The sequence below is a fragment of the Garra rufa genome, chromosome 10, assembly GCF_049309525.1.
Source record: "Garra rufa chromosome 10, GarRuf1.0, whole genome shotgun sequence".
NCBI lineage: Eukaryota > Metazoa > Chordata > Actinopteri > Cypriniformes > Cyprinidae > Garra > Garra rufa.
The window spans coordinates 20,506,440-20,517,608 of record NC_133370.1 but is presented as its reverse complement, the minus strand read 5'-3'; the positions used below and the strand labels follow the sequence as shown (position 1 = coordinate 20,517,608).

At 33.9% G+C, this 11,169-nt stretch overlaps 1 protein-coding gene across 1 annotated transcript in view; it reads right to left on the bottom strand.

The window, feature by feature from the left end:
* b4galt2 (UDP-Gal:betaGlcNAc beta 1,4- galactosyltransferase, polypeptide 2) overlaps positions 1-10,817 on the bottom strand; it is a 132,939-nt gene extending 122,122 nt beyond the window's left edge. Inside the window, exon 1 of the mRNA XM_073849393.1 lies at positions 10,597-10,817. Coding sequence (XP_073705494.1) covers positions 10,597-10,817 — 221 coding nt within the window. The remainder of the gene's footprint in view (positions 1-10,596) is intronic.
* Between the last annotated feature and the right edge of the window lie 352 nt (positions 10,818-11,169).

Genomic DNA, 11,169 nt, shown 5'->3' with positions numbered 1-11,169 from the left:
CACACCTTGGACACACCTTTGAACCAAAGTTTTCTTTATTTTCATGACTATGAAAATGGTATTTTCACACCGAAGGCATCAAAACAATGAATTAACACATGTGGAATTATATACATAACAAAAAAGTGTGAAACAACTGAAAATATGTAATATTCTAGGTTCTTCAAAGTAGCCACCTTTTGCTTTGATTACTGCTTTGCACACTCTTGGCATTCTCTTGATGAGCTTCAAGAGGCAGTCACCTGAATGGGTTTTCACTTCACTGGTGTGCCCTGTCAGGTTTAATAAGTGGGATTTCTTGCCTTATAAATGGGGTTGGGACCATCAGTTGTGTTGTGCAGAAGTATATATGGTATATATATATAATATATATATAGAATTAAATATTTTATAGAATTAAATATAATTCCACATGTGTTAATTCATAGTTTTGATGCCTTCAGTGTGAATCTACAATTTTCATAGTCATGAAAATAAAGAAAACTCTTTGAATGAGAAGGTGTGTCCAAGCTTTTGGTCTGTACTGTATATATATATATATATATTAGGGCCGGGACTCGATTAAAAAATTTAATCTAATTAATTAGAGGCTTTGTAATTAATTAATCGAAATTAATCGCATTTTAATCGCATGTAAATATTTGACCTGAGAACAGTGAGAATTAAGATTTTTTATTTTTTATTTTTGTTCAACCAAGTCCAACAGACCAGTGGAATATTGCCATTAAGTGTAGCAAGAGGCACGTTCTTTAATGAGTCTTTCATTCCGAGAACTCTGCTCTTGTGTTTGCTTAATTATGCATTTAAACGTTAATGACCAAACCTATCATTATAAATGTTGCTGCACATGGAATATAACGCGGATAACATTTAAAAAATAGTTTTTATCAGGTTACACACTGATTATTTATCACTCAAACCCCTTTCTGTACCTGTCCGTTGGTTGCGTATATCCTCCATGTTTGTAGTTTTTTAACACTTTTTATGCGTGTTTGTAGTTCTAATCGAATCCTCGTTCACGGCGCAGTGTGTTGCGGGAAATATTAGCAGTTAAGAGAGTGCATTGATCGTTAAGTAGTAGACCATCCGGGAATCTTTGGAATACTTTTTAAACATACTACGATTTGGGACATACAATACTATTTAGGACGGACGCAGCTTCTTTTGTATAAGTTCTTTGGCTTGTCTGAACGCTAGTTTGTGCTCCAGTATAATCGGTCCGCCGAATCCAATCCAGTGAGAAACGTTCCGCGGTGCAAAACTTAGTGCGATTAAAATGCGTTAAAAAAATTTAACGCGTTATTTTTGTGTAATTAATTAATCTAAATTAACGCGTTAAAGTCCCAGCCCTAATATATATATATATATATATATATATTAGGGATGCTCATATTGACCGTTTAACCGTTAACCGACAGTAAGAATTTTAACCGATTATTACTATCAGTTAAACGGTTTAAAAGGTTTTTTTTCTATTCTTTTTTTTTTTTTTTACGTTTGCTGCATGGTGAAAGAAATAATGCTATTTGTAAGTTATCTGTTTACTCACGTGCGCATGTCGACACGCGCAGTGTGGCTGTACAGACATATTTCGCTTTACCTTTACTTAGTAAACAGATGTAGTATATGCAACTCAATGGCAAGTGGCGTTATTGGGTTATTAGAGAGTGAATCCGTGAGTGAATGTATTCAAATTCTGAATGAATTATAGTCTAGAAAGTGCGCAATAGGCGCTCCCGTTACAATCACTGGAAAGCTATCACTCATCCTAGAGTAGTTCATCGCAATCTCATAAAGTTATTAAAAAGTAATAAAATAACCTTTACACTGCACAATTAATCTCTTATTTATATAATGCCAACACTTTCTTTGTTTTAATAAGAGAGTTCGCGAAAGTGTAGAAATCAGCAAAACTGAAACCGGCACTTTGGTTGGTGAGTGGATTGTAACATAGCCTCCTCTGATTGGCCACAGCGATAATCAAATCAACATACATGTCTGTGATTGGCTATTGCTGAACGCTGTAAAACACGCGCTTCTCCACACGCATATGACAGTGGATGGAAGTCCCGAACCGCAAATTGAAAGGGTTTTTGTGATGGTGTTTTTTTCGCGGATCTAAGAGTTAACAGGCAGCGGTCCTGCCTATCCGTACAGCATGTGGACATGTTAAAAACTAGGCACACTGAGGTATTGGCTGGCCTGCTATATATTTTTATGTCCGACGAGAAGAATATATTAAGACCGGGTACAGTTCTTCAAAGCGCATAAAAGGATTCAGTGTGTTTTAGTTTTGTCATCTTAATTAGGTAGTTATTTAATTTATACATATTTAGTGTAGGCCTATTTATATTATTCTTTTTTTTTCATTCAGATTTTCTCTGTTCTCAGAAGCGCTGCTGATGCGTGATAATTTAAATATATGTCAATACAGTTTTTGTTGTTGCTCTGTATGCTGCTGTTTGCACGTTAAAATAAAACATTTGCTTGTATTTTTAATGTATCATCACAGATACTCGTGCATTCTATTTTTATTTTAAACTAATTTATTATTCTAATTTTATCAGTTAACGGTTAATGATCGGATAACGAGCAGCGGTTGTCGGTCAGGAAAATTAACCGAAATGAGCATCCCTAATATATATATATATATATTAGTGTTGTCATGATAGTGGAATTTCTAACTTCGATACGATACCTTGAAAAATATCTATTATCGATACTATTTTCGATACCACAGAGAAAAAAACTGCCACAATATTAATTAAAAATGTATTTTTTAATTTAAAGATAAATATAGTCTAGAACATGACGATGTATATGCATATGTACACTGCTACAGCCCTGTTCAGCTTCTTAGCTTCATTTGAGTTTGAGCTTCAAACTTTATTTGCTGTTCAAATACAACTGGTTGTGTAGGTCGTAAACTTTTTCTTTTTCTTTTTAGACCACACAATTAACTAAACTATCTAACTAATCTTAGAACTTAAGTTAATGGTAAAAGATATTTGTTAGTTAACATGAATAAACAATGAAAAATACTTTCAAAACATTTATTAATCTTAGTTAAAAATCAATTTAATCTATAATTTACTAATACATTAACCAATTAAAATCCAAAGTTCTGTCTGTTAATATTTTTTATTGGACCGTGCTAACATGATCCGTTGTATTTTTATTACCTACCGTTATCAAAGATTCAAATATTTTGTAACAAATGCATTGCTCGTTCATAAATGCTGGTTAATACATTAACATTATTTGACGAACAGATTTTAATGCCGGATTCATAATCACCGATCCATGCAAGCAAACATGCGTGCATCACACACGAAAACAATGCTCAGTTGCTCACTGGATAGACATTAAGACAAATCACAGAATTTAAGTAATGTTTTGTTTTTTTTTTGTTTTTTTTTAATAAAGTTAAATAAGCGCAGTTCATTTACATTTGACCGCAGTTAAAGTATTTACTCGTCTAAGATTCCTCAATCTGTTTATATTAACGAACTACGGTAAAAAAAAAAAACGGAGCAACACTCATATCAGCAACAATAATAGGCAATCTTATTTAATGATTCAGTAATGTTAAAATGAGAACAGTTCTTCTTTATATAGATCCGGGTGTCTGTCTTTCAGGTGCTTTGCGAAATTAGTGGTGTTAGCGCCTTTTGTTACCACTGCTCTGTAGCAACTCTTACATATTGGCTTGCTTGTGTACTTCGGCTTTCCATGTTCGTTTGTTTCATATCCGAAATATTTCCAGATAGCACTCCTGCTGTGCTCTTTATCAAACAAAGCCGGTCGCGGGGTGCCGCACTCTCCTTTCTATTCGCTTCACTTGAATGAGACGAGACAGGCACCGCGGTCACGTGTGGTGTTTGTAAACTCGCCTTTGTAGAGAAGTGAAAGTGACAGCTCGGCTAGTATCGATACTTCGGGAAATTAGTATTGGTATCGTTCGGATATTTCAGTATCGATATTTATCGAAATATCGATATTTCTGACAACACTAATATATATATTACACTGCCGTTAAAAACTTTGGGATCAGTAAGATTTTTAATGCTTTTTAAAGATGTTTTTAAGATCATTAAGGCTGCATTTATTTGATCAAAAATACAGAAAAAACTGTAATATTGTGAATTGTGAGCATTTATTCAAAATAGAAAAAGTCATTTTTCTTTATTTTTTTTAAAGTAAATTAATATTTCTACTCAGCAATGATTTGTTAAGTTGATTAAAAAAGTGATAGTAAAGACATTGTTACATTTTCATTCATTTTTTAATAAATGCTGTTCTTTCTTATTTTTTATTCAAAGAATACTGAAAAAAGTTCCATAACAGGTTCCATAAAAAATGTTAAGCAGCACAACAGTTTCCAACACTGATAATAAATCAGCATATTATTTTTTTTTATTTCTGAAGGACATCATGACACTGATGAAGCTGAAACTTCTTTTTTTGTTTTTTAAAATTCAAATTTTCAAGTATATCAAAATAGAATACTGTTATTTAAAATTTCAATGATATTTCATAATATTACCGTTTTTTTTCTGTATTTTTAATCAAATAAATGCAGACTTGGTGAGCTTTAAGAGACTGTTTATCTGTCTTCAAAACTTTTAAAAAACACCAAAAATAAATGTATGGGTACCAAATTCAGTCAAATTTGAATTTTTGTCTCAGAAATGTGATATAAACTTGCTAGTTCTGAGTTATAAAATCAGAATTGTGAGATATAAACTTGCAATTTGTGAGAAATAAAATTTGCTATTATTTAGTTTATATCTCGCAATTCTGACATTATAACACGCAGTTGTGAGTCCTGAGAATTGGACTTTATAACTCATAACTGTAAGTTTATATCTCACAATTCTGTGAGAAAAATCTGAATTGTGAGATATAAACTTGCAATTGCATGAAAAGAAGTCAGAATTGCGATACAAACTCGCATTTGCAAGAAAATTCACAATTCTGACTTTATTTCTCGCAATTGTAAGGTTAATTTCACAATTCTGAGGAAAAAGTCTGAATTGCGAGTTTGTATCAAGCAGTTGTGAGAAAAAAAAGTCTGAAATTAAGAAGCACAAGTTTCCAACACTGATAATAAATCTGCATATTGTACTGATTTCTAAAAGATCATGTGCTGAAAATTCAGCTTTGTATCACACAAATAAATAAAATGTATTTTTATATTAAAATAGAAAACTTATTTAAAATTCCAATGATATTTCACAATATTACAGTTTTTTTCTGTATTTTTGATAAAAAAAAAAAAAATGCAGCCTTGGTGAGCATAAGAGATTTTTTAACTATTCAAAACTTTTAAAATACCAAAAATAAATGTATGGGTCCCGAAAGGTTAAAGTTTCTACCACTGATGTTTGTTTTTCTGCCTGCAGGAACACTGAACAGAAAACTTTTTCAGATTTGGAAACCCACCAAATCTACGAATTCAGTCAAATTTGAACCTGTGTTAAAATAAATAAATACATACATACATAAAAGTCAGTAAGGTATTTCTGCCAAGAGTCTGATGCCAAGGAGCATTTCAAAATGAGAACTGGAGTCTCTCCAGTTGGCATGAACGTGACATTAGCGACAAGCTGCTGTGAGACCTCGTATTGATCTCACCTGTGTCCACTGGTTAAACCAGACAGGATGAGAGGTCACTTATCCTGTTAGTGCAATAATAGCCATCAATTTAAGCTTATTGTATTAACAGGCCTTGGCCTAATCCAATATGTGTGCATCAAATCCTTTGATCTCTTTTAGGACATACCCCCTGATCTCCCAGAGCTGGCTTTCCTTACATAATCCAGGGAAAACTTGCATGGAACATAATGCATGACTAAACAGTGCTATTAAATAAGCAAACGCCACTGAATAAATCAACAGAAACTGACACAACAGAAATGGATGTCTAATTAAAACCAGCTGGAAATAAATAAATAATAAATAAACTAATAACACTGACATTGTGTTCTCCATTTCTGAGGTTTCATATTACAAACGGCTTTACTGAGAGGGGTTTATGAAGAGTGAAATGAAACCGTTGCATCCACATCTGCATTTTAAATTTAGCCACGTATCCATCCCATAAAAAATAAATCCACTCCAGACATTCACACTCCCTGCTCAAAGCTTTCCATCACAGCGATCACAGCAAAAAAAGTAAAGAAATAAATAAAGAAAACAACAACAATTTTGTAATCCCCTTCCAGATGACAATATTAGTCCTCTGTTTTGTCATTTATCATTTGGGAAAGCTCGCTGCTCGTCTAGTTAAGGCTCCAACGTCTTAATGGCTTCCCGGGTGTTATGGCGGGGATGGATGCAATTTTCTCTGCCTGCCGTAGCGCTTGCCGCCTTAGCTCCTTGAGTTCACATTTGGCATTCATTGATTCTGTGTCTACAATCTTCTCTCAGACACTGAACCGATGTGACAATCTTAATACTGCTGCCCCATTAACTATCATATTTTGAGGATTCACGGAGCGTCCAAACAGGCCGCCAGTTAATCAAAACAAAAATGTGTCTGAAACACACGCGACACAACAACGTTGTCATTCTTAACTAAAACAAAAACATTAAAAATCATTTCAGCAACTGAAATCAAGCTGAAATTAAATATAAATATTAGATTAAAAACTTGCATGCTATTTTTTAATTAATACTGACCTGAAATAAGATATTTCGGTAACACTTTACAATAAGGTTCATTAGTTAACATTAGTTAACCACATTAGTTAACATAAACTAATAATGAACTGCACTTATACAGCATTTATTAATCTTTGTTAATGTTAATTTCAACATTTACTAATACATTATTAAAATTTTGTTAACATTAGTTAATGCAGTGTGAACTAACATGAACAAACAATGAACAACTGTATTTCTGTTAACTAATGTTAATAAAGATTAGTAAATACAGTAACAAATGTATTGCTCAAGGTTAGTTCATGTTAGTTAATACATTAACTAATGCTTAACTAATGAACCTTATTGTAAAGTGTTACCGATATTTCTAATAAAAGACATTTACGTTTAGTCCACAAGAAAAGTACTAGTCCAATTTATAAAAATTACCCTGTTCAAAAGTTTACATACGCTTGATTCTTAATACTGTGTTGTTACCTGAATGATCCACAGCAGTTTTTTTTGTTTGTTTGTTTAGTTATATTTGTTCACATGTCCCTTAGTTAAACTGTCCGCTGTTTATCGGAAAAATCCTTCAGGTTCCACAAATTCTTTGGTTTTTCAGCATTTTTGTGTATTTGGACCCTTTCTAACCATGACTGTATGATTTTGAGATCCATCTTTTCACACTGAGGACAACTAAGGGGCTTCCGAAGGAAAAACAATGCATTGAGAACTGGGGGATGAAAACCTTTTGAATTTGAAGATGAGGGTAAATTTAACTTATTTTGTCTTTTGGGAAACATGTAAGTATCTTCTGTAGCTTCTGAAGGGCAGTGCTAAATGAAAAAAAAGAAGATATTTAGGCAAAATAAGATATTCTGTTCAAAAGGAAACACTCATCAGTGAGTGTTTGAACCTTCTGTAATAGTTGCATATGAGTCCCTCAGTTGTCCAGTTGTGTGAAAAGATGGATCTCAAAATCATAGTCATTGTTGGAAAGGGTTCAAATACACAAAAAATGCTGAAAAACCAAAGAATTTGTGGGACCTGAAGTTTTTTTCTGAAGAATAGCTGACAGTTTAACTGTTCAGGACAAACAATAGACTCATGAACAACTATCACTAAACAAGAAAAACAAAAAAACAGCTGTGGATCATTCAGGTAACAACAAAGTATTAAGAATCAAGTGCATGTAAACTTTTGAGCAGGGTCATTTTTATAGATTCAACTAATATTTTCTCTTGTGGACTATACGTAAACATCTTTTATGTGAATATCTTATTCAGGTCAGTACAAAATAAAAAAATAACATCTTATTTTGGTCAAATAATTGACATTTTGCAGATTCTGCAAGGTGTATGTAAACTTTTGACCTTGTCTGTATACGGGAAGTGCTAAAATAATAAAAACAGAAAGTGACATCTGAAAAAAAAAAAAAAAGTAAAAACATTTTTAATAATAAAAAAGACATTATTGAAACTTAAATAAAACCTGAATGACAATTTACAACTAAAATCTAATTCAAAATATCAATAAATTCTATGTTAGTACATAAATAATACTAAAATAACACTGAGCACAGAAAACAGCCTCATTTAAATGCAGATTTCCCTTTCCAGAGCACTTTGCCATCTTTGTGATCAAGTGTTGAGAAGCTGTTGCATCACATAAGAAACTGACATGTCTAATTACATCAAATCTTTCCCCTTAAAATAGATTTATGTTTTGCTATTCTCCACCTTAACCTTTTCGGGCCTTTTTGAAGACTCTTGAATACAATTAGGTTAATCATGCTCCACTTCAAATGCAAGATACAAAATATCAGAGAAATCGTGAATCTCGCTAAAAGCAATTCATTTCTAATGAGAAGTACGAGATGTAATCATATGAGCAAATCTAAGCATCCTATTCTGTGATGCATGCGCAGTCAGCAGTGATGAATCAAGAGATAAAATTAGTGGTCAAAATACCACTGAATATTTCACTTTTGCACTTTAAAGCTGCAAAAATGCCACCTTGTACAATTTTGGCTATTTTAAATGCACATACATAAAGGCTGCTGCACAACTGCATACTGCTCAGTGGATAAAAATGTGCCATTATAAAGTAATATATAAAGATATTCTTCTTCTAAGACAAGGAACATTAAGTGTCCCTACACTTGAACAAAATCAGTGAGCGTGTTGGCGGAAGCAGGCAGGCGCTCCAGGGAAGGTGAAGGGCGGAGACTGGACCCGGCAGGGTGATGCCAAAGAGCTATTTATACCTTCAGCGCAAGCAGAGAACCCTATAGACCCTGGGGTGCCCATCCAAAGTATTAGAAGAAAGTATTAAGAAAACACTAAAAAGCTGTTTCACCATTACTGGGGCACAAGGAATCCAGTAAAAACCCGAAGAATGGTCATAAATAATTCATGAGAGAGATCCCAAGAAGCATCTTAAAACAAGGCTGAAATGGATGAATAAAAGCACATTGTGTCTTTGCTAAAGCTTTAATGAACTCTATCTTGTAAAATGGAGAGTAGATGGAAACTTGAACTTAGATTATTACAATTTTGCTTCTCAGTCATATTTATATACTCAATTTTCTATAAGATTACACAACTGCTCCACAGTTAAAGAGGAAAGTGCTGATATTTAACTACTACTTAACAAGACTTATAGACCTTTCTTCATTAGGGAGATCTGAATATGAACTTCAATTAAAAGAGATAGATCAAATGCCAGAGGGTGTCTGGAGGACTAACCATAAGGGACCGAACCAAGATTTTTTAAAAAGGTTTAACCGCAGTGTTTGAAGTGAGGAGGGCTTGCGACTTCCAATAAAAGTAAAAGGACCACCATAAAAATGGAGGGGTTGGGTAAGAAGTAGCTTATTATCATTTAAAGAGCCATGCAACACTGTAAAAAGAGCTGTTTTTGACAATGTAAAAAGGGTGTTAATAATTTTAACCAAAGTATGTTGCAGACATTTCATGAAGACCCTAAACAATCACACCAACATGTGGAAAATGTGCATCCAATGTTCCCATCAAAACTGATTTTCCAGTTGAATAGTTATTAGTGAAATCACTAACTAAAATGGAACCAAATGAGATCATAACGCTCTTGTTAATATATTCATGTTTCTTATGATGAATAAGAACATGCTGCATAATTTAATAAGTGTGAATTTTTTAAGTTCTTGAAGGGGAAACTATGGGACACCCATTCAAACTCTGCTTAAAGGTACCTGTAAAACGGCCATTTTTACAAATTTGTCTACATACACGTCCTACACACATGAATGACTGTTGACTGAGGTTGCCCTTACTGAAACATTTACTACAGCTTGTGCAGGAGCAGTGCAGCTTGAAACACCAAGAGAAAATACTGCTTGCCCTGGTGAAAGAAAATAGGCTGACTGCCAAAAAAATACAAATATAAACATTTTTTCCAACTAGTAACAAAGCAGAGAAAATGAAGCTGCAGCTGTGTCTCCTTGATACTATTCCTGAACGTCACAAAATAGTGGACTTCATTTTGTCTCTGTGCCAAACAGTTTGCTTTCTAAACTCTTTTACAATGATTAACATACACTTTTCTAGTATTACTGTATTATAAGCTATTAACACATTGTGGCAGCCTGACAACACAACTAGCAAGGAACTGACTCAGCAGAGAGAAGAAGAGAAACTGTGCTTGGGCCAGGTGCACATATATGTCCATGAATACTGGCAATTTTCACATCTACACTACAAAGTTTTCAATCTTTGACTTTACTAATATTTTTTTCAACAGCAAAAAATGTAGTTAAAATGACCATCTTAAAAGGAGAGTTCACAAAAAATTATTATTCCAAATGAAAAGAAATTAAGTTACAGAAGTGAGGACCAGCATGAAGGTGAGTAAAAGAACACTCCCTTTAATCTTTGCCTTTTCTGATCTCTCTCATTATTTGCCTCTCACCTCTCCCAATCGTTTTCTGCTGATGTGTTAGCTGTGGCCCTGCCCTTTCCCAAAGTGCTATCTCTGAGATTCTTGCTTGATGGAAACCTGAGGGAGAGAACTATGTCAGTGCGCCAGTGAGAATGTCTTTTCCTCCTCATGGAGTCGACTGTCAGTTTCCTATGAGCCAGAGCCTCTGCCATTTGAGCCAGCTGGCTGGCAGGAGCCAGAACGCGTTTCATTTGGGTACAGTCACGGACAGCATGCCGCAGGCTACAGCATCCCAACACATCAGCGCTATGAGACGCTTAAATGAGTTACTGACTGAACTATTCACTCTGGCAGGTGCACTTGTTATATTTAGGACATTATTTTAATGATGGTACACTCTTTAAAATAAAAGCTTCAAAGGGTGATGCCATAGGAGAACCAGGTTGTTTTGGTTCCCCAAAGAACCTTTCAGTGAACAGTTCCTAAAAGAACCATTTTGAAGAACATTTTTAAAATCTAAAGGACCTTTTTCCACTGGTTTCATGGATGTTCAAGGTTCTTCATGCAACCATTGATGCCAATAAAAAACCTTTATTTTTAAGA